General features: G+C 49.9%; 1 protein-coding gene across 3 annotated transcripts; it reads left to right on the top strand.

Annotated features, from left to right (window-relative positions):
• The first annotated feature begins 7,524 nt into the window (after positions 1-7,524).
• PRR15 (proline rich 15) lies at positions 7,525-11,299 on the top strand. Of its 3 annotated transcripts, none has more exons than XM_052799223.1 (2): positions 7,525-7,653; positions 8,234-11,299. In XM_052799223.1, exon 2 carries the CDS (start codon positions 8,243-8,245, stop codon positions 8,612-8,614), a length of 372 nt encoding a protein of 123 aa, XP_052655183.1. In that variant the 5' UTR covers positions 7,525-7,653; positions 8,234-8,242; the 3' UTR covers positions 8,615-11,299. The 3 variants fall into 3 exon arrangements, with proteins under 3 accessions (XP_052655183.1, XP_052655203.1, XP_052655194.1); XM_052799243.1 differs by lacking the exon at positions 7,525-7,653 and adding an exon at positions 7,659-7,748; XM_052799234.1 differs by lacking the exon at positions 7,525-7,653 and adding an exon at positions 7,696-7,795.
• Positions 11,300-11,952: the final 653 nt, after the last annotated feature.

Raw genomic sequence — 11,952 nt, 5'->3', positions numbered from 1 at the left:
AGCAGGTGAGATACCTACCTGTGTCTGACTGCATTGGAGCCTGTCTGCAGCCAGATGTTCAGCAGGAACCTTGTACCCCTCCAGCTACCGGAGAAGGCCTCTTTGGCAGAGTGCTGTGGGTGCAGCAGCAGTCCCCTACTACAGGCATCCACCCGTGATTCCCATCTGCCATTCAGCTAGCCCCATCTTCTGGTGTGATGGGTGCAACTCCGTACCCCCTTACAGCTGGTCCTTGGAGCCGCCTGGGTGAGATGACTTGCCTCCCATAAAGCAGAAGTGTTTTAGCCACAATTAGTAAAGCATTACATGAAGTTAATGGTTTGTAAGGTATTAACTTTCCTAAGCACTGTGGAACAGCTGAGATCTCTTCCTTACACCTCTGTCTTTGCAAGACTCATTGCTGTCAGGTGTAAGTATTTCAAGCCTGCCGGGGCAACTGAGTGAAGTTTCCTGATGTGCTGTGTCTGACTCCAAAGCACACGTGTACTGAAAAGGCAGCTGGCAGGCAAGACTGAACAGGGAACTGTTGAAGGGTTTCCTCAACTGAGACACCTATTTGGGGCTCCTCCACCCAGAGACCAGTTGTTGTGGTACTTAATTATCTCTCTCCCACTGTCAAATACCATTGGAGTTGGACAAAGGATGTAGAAGTTACTGAGGACAGAGAAGAATTTGCAAAAAAAGAAACAAAGAGCATAAGTGCATACTGTTTCCTCAGGAAAACTTTTTAAAAATGAAGTTACAAAGGAGACAGAGCTTTGCTCTCAACTCACCACTCTGCGAGCTGATGTCAGTTTAAGCTACAGAACAGGTCTAACAGAGCACAAAACTGCGTGAATTGGTACCGCATTAATTTTATTTCTAAGCAAGAGGTAAGACTACACTTTCTTATACGCTTAACACTCTCAAAGCTCACACAACATTTGAGCTTAATGAAGGAGACAGGACTGCAGGGACACTTGGCCCAAGACTCTGGGAAGAAATGTATCAGGTTTGGGATCTCTTCTGAAGCAAGGTGCTTGAAAGACCTGAGCTGTGCGTTACTGTCAAATTTAGGATACAGGAGGGAGGAAGGATTGCGGGTGTAGTATTGGGCAAAACTCTGGTCTTAGTGAGACCTTGGAGAGGTGCCAGGGATGCCTGCGGTAATAAATAGCTGGGCTGAAGGAAGGCTTAAAGTCACATTGCAAGGAGGTGAAAGTGAAGGTAGGTACTGAGAGTGGTTTGCAGAGTGTGTGGAGCAACTGTGTCTTACGATAAGATCAAACACTGCACAGCGCAGATCTGTACAAATGAGACGCTGTGAGATGATTAACTGTGTTTGCACAGGGCCCTGCCTGGACTCACACGTCCGGAGGGAGAGCGTTTTCCTAACCCAGCTAGGCTGCTGCTCTCTCCCCCTCCCTCCCACATGGAGATGGAGACAGCCGACAGCCTCTTCTGCTCCACTTTCAGCTGCTGCCAGTATCACGCTCCCCCACGCAGCGTACAGACAGGGCAAAGGCAGCCTGCTCCCCTGATCCTGCTAATGGCTGGGCAGGTGCCGTCCTGCTGTCTGAGAAGAGGCCGGAGAGGGCAGAAAAGGAGATGGGGCTGGGCGGAAGGCTCACAGAAGGGTCCGCAAGCGGGCACTTCTCCAGCTGTTGAAGCTCCCCAAAGTGGCAGCAGCTGGAGGGGATACGACATTTTCCCTTGATGCTGCACTCCCGCCAAACCTCGCTCAAAGGGCACAAGCTGCAGGAGCCTGTCTGGCTGCCTTTTTCTTTCTTTATTGACAGGTACCAAGTCAAAGTCTGCAGAAAAGTGAGGAGGAAGATTTGAGCGCCAACAGACCCCCCCCCCGCCAATAACGAGGAACTGATGAAACCTCTGAGTAGGAAGGTAATTCACAAACACTTACTCAAGGAGAAGAATGCCATCTAACTGGATCTTCAAAGCAGAATTATATTGCTATATCCCCTACAGCTATCTAAAGGGAATGAAGAGACTATAGGGCTCATGGAGATAAGAGTGAGAGCGTCAATATGTTTTATGTTCTTTAGCTGTAGAGATTAATTCCTTGATTAAAGTAAAGATCATGGTTAAGATTCAGAAATCTGAACCTTAGGGAACCATGATTACTGCTGAACGCTCTAGGGCTTGCAGATTTAGGACATCAATGGGTCTTACATGGGGGCCATACTTTACATTATCTTTCTCTGAAGGCATGGTATTCTGGATGTAATTATGCTGATGCTACAGCTAGCGCCAGGACTGGGAGTTCAAAGCCTGAAGGACCTGGATTATTGCAGGATGTTGTAAGGACTGCAGTTAGGAATAAAGCTTGTGTCAGTTGGAGCCAGTGCTTTATAAGCTAGAAATCAGCAGTAGGCTGCAAGTAGAGAAACTGTCAGGGTTCAGTTTACAGTAGACTTGGGGATGGCAGGAACCAAGCTTACCACTGGAAGCTGCCTTCACTGCAGGGCTCTGCAGGGCCTGATGAGGTGGGGGTCAAAGCATTCTCTCTTTTCTTGAAAGCAGGAACCATTTATTACTACTAAAATGAAGGTTAGAATGAGGAGTAGGGTTAGCTGTAGGGTTTGGAACTGTAGATCTTGAAGATACCTTATTTTCTGTTCTACTATAGGGCAGGTATGGATATGACCAATGTGCATGAAGAGCCATATTATTTACCACATGCTGCTGCCCAAGAACATTAGGAGACTGGGGTCCATAGGTATTCATAACAAGGTAACAGGGTTAGGTTCGGAATCCAAATATTGAGGAACCGGTATTGTTACTGCATGTTGCACAGCCCTCAGTATTAGGAATAGGGCTGATGTCAGTAAGGGACAGTTATTTATGGTGGGTTTTTTGTTGTTACAGACATGAGGCTTACAGTTATAATTAAGGTAGGAATCGGGGACAGACTCTGGAAATCTAAAGCCTAGATTTCCAGTTGTTACTGAAGTTGCAAAAACTGCAGCATGCTGGTATCAATAATGATCAACTCTGTCTTTCTATTGAATGTGTGGGTTCTCTAGTTAGGAGTATGGATATTGGATGAACTGATTTTTTTGCAAGGCCTGCGGAGCTAGGAAGGGTACTGGTGTCAACAGTCACAAATACCTGTATTTTTCTGTTCTGGTATAGGAACAGGACCTTAGTTTTATCTTCAAATACTGTAAGGGTGAGAGAGAAGCTGAGGTTAGAATTTGGAGTTCAAAGAATTAGACTGAGTTTGCTGCTGGATATACAAACGTAAGAAAAGGGCTGGTGTTAGTGGCCTACACTTCTGTTTGCTTCTGCTGTGCGGATTAATTCGTGGGGTACAAGAAAAGGCTGGTGGCTGGCTGGGAATTGAAAGTTTGAGGAGCTGTGTTTATGGTCTGTTTTGATGAAGTTTGGGGCCTTCCTTATAGTTATGGGTATCGTTAAGGTAAAGTTTCAGAATCTGTTGTGTTCTGAGACAGATTTATTCCTGAAGCTGGACTTCCCATTGAAGGAGGATGAGCACTAGCACTAAGCTAACGTCTTGCATTCCACTATGGGACTAGTTCCCTTCATAGAGCTACTGTTAGGGGCCATTAAGTAAGGCTATTAAGTCCATGCTAATGTTGGAGGTAAGATTAGAAAATTTAAGACTACATCTGTGTCGGTCAATAAAATGGGGTCAAGGACCTCTTCCATGCCAAATGGCGCGGTCTTGTCCTGTCCACATTACATTGTACTTAACTGAGGTTGTCTCAGGGGCCCATGGCGTCACCTGTGGTCTTTCAAAGTTTTTTTTTGTCTAGAGGCACTGAATCAAAAATTGTGATTTAGCAGCTGTAATAATGCACGGGCTGTGTCGCAGCCCATTAAACTGGTGTTTTCATACTCCGAGGCTGAGACGGTACAACGCATGTCCTAGACTGTTGCACGAGGAGAGGTTGTGTACTGAAGTGTTTGAAGGTGCAAAACCTATTGCAGTAAAGCTGGAGGACTATGGAGGGGGACAAACTGGTGTAGTTTCATCCATTCTGCCTAAGGGGAATAATCCTTTGCTCTTACTGCCTCGAAATCATGCCTGACCAGTGGGTATTCACTGAGGCCAAAATCATGCCAGGGAGTCGCCACTAACAATATAGCCAATTCACCAGGTGCAGGGTTCAAACTCACTCCCTGGCTCTATTTTTTTTGGCAGGACAGCATAGCCTGGGTGTGGATGCTGCAGCCCCACAGCCTTAAGCAACAGCCTGGTGTGAACAGGGAAAATGTTCTTCCCCTTTATAAAACTGTTGGAGTCCTTCCTGTGGTTATGGTAAAGGCTAAGGTTTGAGGGGCTGCTAGCACTTGGAAATCTAAAGCTAGAAGAACTGAAGTTACTGCTGGCTTCTGAGTAGACAGCCTGATGCAGATGGGAGCCAATTCTTTGTGTGGTCTTTTCCCGTACACAGAGGTTCCTTGGTTTAAATTAAGGTGACATTAAGGCTTTGAGATCTAGGAGTTTCAGGAACTGATTTTAATGCTAAATGCCAAAAGACCCACTTGTGCCAGCAGGTATCACTGTTGCAATTTTCTTTCTACAGGTCAATTCCTCAGTTGTATGTCAGGTTAGGGTTAGAGTTTAAGAATTGAAACTTGAAGAATCAAACATGCTGTTGAATATTGCTGGGAACACGGACCCAAGAAGAGCTCTGCTCTTTCTAGGTGCCAGTGCCGTATGTTCTTTTCTACAGTAGGTTCAAACATGTCCTTGGCCTTAAGGTTAGCATTTGAGAATCCCAAGTTTCAAAAGTCCAGTATATTTGCTGGATGGTCTGGGGCTTCAGGGTAGATAAAGAGATCTGATAGCAATATTCACTAGTCCCCTTTACGCTTCTGAGGCATCGTTGGATCCCCTTGGTTTAATTATAACTGCATTTAATATCAGGGTTAAAGTTGCTGTTACGTCATGGAAATCAAAAGGTTCCAGAGCACAGCTGGACACTGTGTGGTCCACGGTGTCAGGAAGGCTGATGTCTGCAGTGGACGGTGCCTCTCTTCTCCTGCAAGTAGAGATGAGTCCCTTCAACACAATTAGGTAAGGGCGTGGTTTGGTAATCTAAGGTTTCCAGAGCCCAGTTTTGACTTGAACACAGTAGGGTCTGCAAAGTTTGGAAAAAGGACAGTGGGAAGTGCAACAAACGCTCTTTTTTTTTTTTTCTTTCTTTTCACTGCAGTAACAGTTTCGGTGTTGTAAGATTACTTTGAGAGCTGATATTAAAGTTAGTCTTTGGGAATCTAAATCTTGAGAATACCAGGGCATTTCTGAATTTTGGAGAGCCTGCAGAATTGTGAAGAGACCTGATGTCTATATGGTCCAATCCTACACAAAAGGAGCGTGTTACAATGTAGGAGAAAAGGCCCTACAGTTTTATTTTGCAGTGTACTGGAGCATCCGCTAGAATCCTGCACATCCACTCTAGTGAGCGAGCGGCTGTGTGGTGCTTAGTTGCTGGCTGGGATTAAACCACGACACCCCACTAATTTGTACCCTCTCCTCCTGCAAAGACAGGACAGAATTTAACTGCAGCAGTCTTATTAAGTGAATATAGTATCTAACTTCCATGCACTGAAAGATTCAATGGGTTATTTTACTTTCCTTTTTGTATGAACGCTGTAAATATATGCATACTGAAGGAATGCAACAAGTACTTTTGCAGTAAGAAAGGGGCAGAACATACATTTTCACTGTCAGAGTTGTTTTTATATAAACACTAACCTTAGTGACAATCTTGTGGAACAGCATGTTGTGATTGATTCGTAGCTGTCCTCCTGCGCCACCACACACGCATGCAGGCAGCACGCTCCCACTTGCACGTCTCTTAAAAGCTTTCCAACCTGCCTGTCTCTTTTCAGTAGACCGTGCTTTCAGTACAGTGTCAAAAAGGACAAATCGTTTCCATTGTAAGATTCTCTGAAACAGGCTTAACTGAAAAAACCACACTGATTTGATGTAAGTTTGGCACGATGTGAGCTAAGAGGTCAGGTCTACAGTAATCAAAATAATATAAAAAAGTAATACGGTGGCAAATGTTTTGTATAAGCCTACAACCAGAATGGAAGCTGTAAATGTCAACCAGTAATATGTTTGTGAAAAGGGCTTTTAAAAAATAATAATTACCTTTATTTCTCCATAAATTCCCTTTTTCCCAGGCACTTGCCTGGGACACAAGATGAGGAGAAATGCTGGTGTTCTCTTTCTGTATAGATACAAATGAGTAGCAAAGCAGTGGGTCATACTCACTAGGGGAAGCTTGACCCTGTGGTCTGTTGCCGTCCTTGGCCCAAGAGAGCCTGATGCCCTGGTGCTATGCATCTTAGAAAATATTAGTTGCTTACTCGTTAGGAGGGAATGTAAAGGCCATCTTTTCTCACTGGAAGTTACCGTTTTATTCCATAGGACAGATGTTGTGCTGCTGTTATTAATTAGTATGATAGACAGTTTAGAGTACTTTCAAGTGTGTGTGCATGCATGCTTCCCTATCCAAAAGCCTTTGGGTTCGAAGAGAGCAATCTACAGGTGGTAATATAAGTGCACACCCCAGGCTCCTCTCCCTCAGTCACCTGCATTCACCGATTTCCATACATATCTTTATGGGCTACCAGGGAAGCTGCAAGTAGCAGAAGTTGATCTGCAAAAGAAGATGAGGCTGAAATACCACTGCTTTCATGAACTCCTCCCCACGATCACAGGCATCCTCGAGTAACTGACAGTGCAGCTGATGGGAGGGGTGTTAGGGATCAAATGCCTATTACATGGCGTAGCTCTCCAAAGAACAAATCACCATTTTTAACAGACAGTGTGGTACAAGCAAATCTTTTTTCTCCTTTCTGGATGAATAAAAAAAGGTAAAGACATTTGTATGGCCATATATCCATCATCACCCAGAAATTCAAAGTCCCCATTCTAAGCCAGTTCAAGTATAAATATTAGACGGCACTGCCTCTCTTAGTGTGTGTCAGCTACACTCATTTTTTAAAGATGGGCCACTAAAGACAATTGTCTTTTCCTCACGGCTGCAAAATATTCACCAATGCGCATCCGTCACGTGCACAGACAAGACGCGTTACCGTTTCAGCCACGCACGCTGACAACGCCGCATCCACCACCACCCGGTAGCCCCGCATTTCATTAGGCGCTGACGGTGCCGCCCCACCTGCACTAAGGCTCCCTCCTCCTCCTCCTCCTCCTCCTCCCTGTCTCTTCACCGCCGGGTGTCCCTCCCGGGGGACACCGACCCTCCCGCGCCCCACAACCCCCTCCCGGCAGCCCCGAGGACCCGCCGCCGCACCCCGGCGCCGGCCCCTCCTCCCTCGGCCGCCGCCGCTCCCCCGCCCCGCCCCGCCCCGCCCCGCGGCAGCCGGGCAGGTGAGCGGGAGCCGCCCCGGCCCCGGGGCCGGCCGGGCCGCCGCCCCGCCCACGGGGGCGAGCCGCGGGGCTGGCCGCCACCTGCCGCCGCGCCGCACAGCCCAGCCCAGCCCAGCCCAGCCCAGCCCAGCCGCGCCGCCAGGCCGCCGCTCCCCGCCCTCTTCCCTGCTTCCTTGCCGCTGCGATGGAGTCGTAGGGGCGTGCGGAGGGAGAAGCGGTCGCTCTTCCCCGAGGGAGAAGGAGAGCGCTCCCGCAGCGGGCGGGCGGGCGGCCCGCAGGTCAGTGTCGCCTCCCGTACCTGTTGCGCCGGGAGCCGGCGGGGGGGGGGGGGGGAGCGGAGCGAGGGGCGGCCCATCGCAGGAGCCCGCAGGAGGTACGCGGGCTCCCGGCCCCGTCCCGCGGGGAGGCAGCAGCCCCAAGGTAGCGGGCCTCGGGGTCCGCTTCTGGGCTGGGGGGGGGGGGGGGGGCGGCGAGCGCAGGGAGCGGGTCCCGCGGCTCAGTTCCGGGGCGTTATCTACCTCCCAACTCTGTCAGCCGCGCAGGGGAAGGCGCGGTGGCGTTTCAGAGCCTGTCACCGGGGCTCGGCCGGGGCCAAAGCGCAAAATCCTCCCCCCGCGCCCACCCGGCTGCCTGTCCCTGCTCGGCAGCTCCTGGGGGGAAGGGCAGACCTCCCCAGCAGCACTGCCCGCGTTAGGGCCGGGGGGCTGCCTGCCTCCCCTGTGCTGGGGAAGAGGGGTCCCCGCCGCCTTCAGCTGGACCCGGCGCCGGCCCGAGCGGCGGAGGGGCCCCGGCGGGCGGGGTGGCGGCGTGCCCGCCTGCCAGCCTGCCCTCGCTCTCTTCCCCCCCCCCCCTCCGCAGGAGCCCGAGATGGCGGACAGCGCCGCGGCCACCGCCGCCCCCCGCGCCGGCGTGAAGGGCAGCTCGGCGGGGCCCTGGTGGAAGTCGCTGACCAGCAAGAAGAAGCACAAGGAAGCGGCGGCCGCCCCGCCGCCCCCCGCCGCCGCCAGCGAGGCCCCCGCAGCCCCTTCCAGCCCCGGCGGCCGGGAGGAGCAGCCGCCCCCCTTCGGCGGCGGCGGCGAGGCCGCGGGGGCGGGCGGCGGCAACCGCCGGAGCCTCCGCGTCTCCCACTCGGGCCGCTTCAAGGAGAGGCGGAAGGTGCGCACCTCGCTGCTGGCCGACAGCCCCGAGGTCTTCGACGGCGGCGGTGCCCCGGGCCGTGCCGCCCAAGGGGGCGAGTAGCCCAGGAGGGCTTCGCCCCCCGGAGCCGCGGCCCTGTGAGGAGCCGCCACTGGACGGGTGGCCGGCGCACCGGCGGGACGGGTGGCCGGAGCCCGCGGCTGCCCCCCAGCTGGGCTTGGCCTCGCTTGGCCCCGTGGGCGACATGGAGGCGCGTGGCAGCGGCCTCCCCAGCCCTGACCGGACACCGTGGGGAGCCCAGCACCTCCGCCAGACGAGTGAACCGCGTGCTGCGTTACACGAACGCCGCCGAGACCCGTCCCCCGGATGACGGGACGATGTGATTGTCTTAACAAAATAACACCAATAAACACCCCACTCCCTGTACTGTGGTGAGCGGACTCGCAGGTGCTATCCCAGGGCCGAGGCTGGGGTTTCTGTACCGTCCCCCAGCCCTTGCCGGGAGCCGCGGCACTGACTTCTCAGGCCTGTGACCCCGCTGCTCTCGGCTCTCCGGCAGAGGAGGTGCTTTGCTGCTCTCGCCCGTCTCACGCGCTGCCTTATGGAAGGAAGGGTGAACGAAGTGCTTTTATCTAACTTCAGCGCCTCGGGCCTCGGCGCTGCCGTACGTGCTCCTGCCCTGCCGTTAGCAGGCACGCTGTGAACCCATCCTCCTCCCCCTGCAGGGGTCGAAAGAGGGGTTACGGTGAGGGGCAGGCACTTGCATTCGCCCGTGCCCCACATCACATCACATTTAAATATGCAAAAGGCAGGACCGTGCTGGTTTTCTCCCTCTTCTTACCGTGTAATGATAAGCAGGTTTTTCAGAGGCGGGTCTCCTGTAGCTCTGTTACAGAGGGAGGCCGGTTGTCATCTAGCAATTCACGCTGTTTACCCAGGGAACACATGATTTTTGCATAATTGGTGATAACTGGCATAATGAAGCTCCGATGATGAAATTGTGTGATAAAATGTAAATACTCCTGGGAGACGAGACCAGGCCTGGCGAGCACAGGCAGGGTTGTACCCCTAATGTGGAAATAGGCTTGGGCACCACTGGAAATGTTCTTTACTGTTTACCGTGTCCGAGGCTGGTGAAGCAAGGTTAAAGATTCCCAGGATTTCTTTTGATAGCAAGATAATGTACTTTAACTCGGGCAGCTGTCTGCTCCCTCTAACAGCTCCTGGATTTTTGGATGAAGTAAACTATAAGCCAGATTTGTACTGGTATTGTGCCTTACAGAGCAAACTCAGCTAAAAACACTCAGCAATTACACATTTCTTGACAGTAGGTGATGTAGCAACAACTGATTTATTTATTTTAAATGCATTCGCGATATACTTTATATTGTTAAAATGGTTTTAGACTTTTTCTGAATGTGAGAGAAGATACTACATAGTGGCAGGGACTGAAAATTATTTCCTAGCAGTCAAGCATTATGCAGTTATGATTTTGTTTGGTTGTAACTAATGATTTAAGGTCAATTAAAAATAAAAAGTGACCTGAAAGGAAACAAGAGCAGAGAGCTGAGTTCCAGGTAAAAATATGGATTAAACCAGTCACTGACAATCACTGAAATGATGCAGTAGGTGCTGGGCAAGTGCCCCATGGTTCAGTGTGTGTGTGTAATAATATGTAATGAACTTCGAGAGCTCCTGTGCGATAAACTCAGACAACCTAGCTGGCTTAGGTACTTACCGGTCCTTTACTCAGCTAATCCTTCAGACACTGAAGGACAAAGGGACTGTAGCATCAAATCTATTTCCATAAAAGCTTTTTTTCCACCCAGTGTGCAGACATATGCTTTTTTATTTCATTTAGTAAAACTACACGGTACCGGTTTTGGACTGCCTTTTTATGTTCCTGACTACATGCTGACCAAGCAAAGAGCTGGGGGGTTGTGGGGGGAGCTCTTGGAAGTTTCTCCTCGGAGATGCTTTTCTTACGTGGAGCCTCTTCAGTCAAGGGGCATCTGAAATCCTTCCACTGAGAAGAAGCAATTGGAGCAAACCCAGCCTCAGACGAAGGGGTGTGAGAGAGAAGGAGGAGAGTTTAAAAGCTGGGAACAGAGAAACAGATGAAGAAGACCCGTACTTCAGCTATAGTTTAGCCTGGGGTGCGGGGAGAGGAGGCAGAAAGGGGTGGCTTTGCTGCTGGGGTTGTCGTACTGCCTTTGGAAGGCAACATGTTCCTATCTATTACAGGCAAAAAAAATTCTGCCTGTATGTATTCTGGGGCCCAAAGAACCTTTTTTGTATGTTTGTGTGTCCAAAATGGAAGAACAAGTAAGCAGGTGGTGCACTGGTGTGTTTCTTACTACTGTGTCTGGTTTAGTGTGAGCTCTGTGAGAGTTGGATCCTCGGAACTATCCAGAGGCCTGAGTATGGAGTGTTTTATACATCTCATGCAGATGCTTCTCTGCGTTTTTAATCCTTACACTGTTGTGAAAATACAGTCTCCTCTCTCTCCTGCACCTCCAGGCTACCTCTTCCTACAGTGAACCTCTATGTGCTGTTTGGAAAGGTCTTGCTTTAGTTGCAAGTCTTTACCTAGGCACGAGATACCTACCAATTTGGGTTTTATTTGAGAAGAAGTTTGGTATGCTGTTCAGATGGCTGCTGTTAAGATTCGATATCAATACCGGTTAATATGTGACTAAATATTAGCTATGTCTTAATCCTTGTGTATGGCACTTTCAGCTTGGAAATTTGGTCAGAATACAAAGTCAATAAACGTACATAAAATGACTCGCTCGCAGCCATCCTCCATCTTTATCCTGACCTTGAGCTGTGGGAAGGAGACGTAATTCTATCTTCCTGCTCAGTCAAATCCTTTCTTCAATGAATTTGATAGCAGCCGCTGAAAAACTAGAGCCATGAGAAAATGGGCTGCCTGCCTCGTCTCATTTTCCCCGCCCTCTGTGTAAGGGCCACGCAGGAATATCTTCAGGTTAGTGCTGACCTGTGTACCGCAGCGAGGAGTGAGAAGCCCCGTTGGCCATAACCAACTTGCAGCGCAGAAATAGTCCTCTTGTTTCTCAGTCTGAGCATCAGATAAACCTTTAAGTAATCTATACACATGTAAATGAATTAAGCTGATACAGAAAAAGATGTCATTTTATGGAGCACCGGAGTTAATTTTTTTTAACCCTTGAAGTGGAGAAAGTTCGACCTTTCTTTTGTGTTGGAGAATACTTGCTCAGGATAACAATAGTGCATTTCTGTGCATTGAATTATGAAAAGGCCGTCAGCAGTCTTAATATAGGTATTTTCCTCATCTCCTTTATAAAGATCATGCATCAGAAAGTAAGTTTAGGAAATAGGGCGGCTGAGAAAGTAGGTGCTGTTTGTTTTTAAAAGCAAGCAGTGACATATTCACAAAATAAATGGAAATAAGCAGA

This window comes from Harpia harpyja, chromosome 1, assembly GCF_026419915.1.
Source record: "Harpia harpyja isolate bHarHar1 chromosome 1, bHarHar1 primary haplotype, whole genome shotgun sequence".
Taxonomy (NCBI): Eukaryota; Metazoa; Chordata; class Aves; order Accipitriformes; family Accipitridae; genus Harpia; species Harpia harpyja.
Note: the sequence above shows the minus strand (reverse complement) of the source record. Positions and strands in the feature narration are given on the sequence as shown.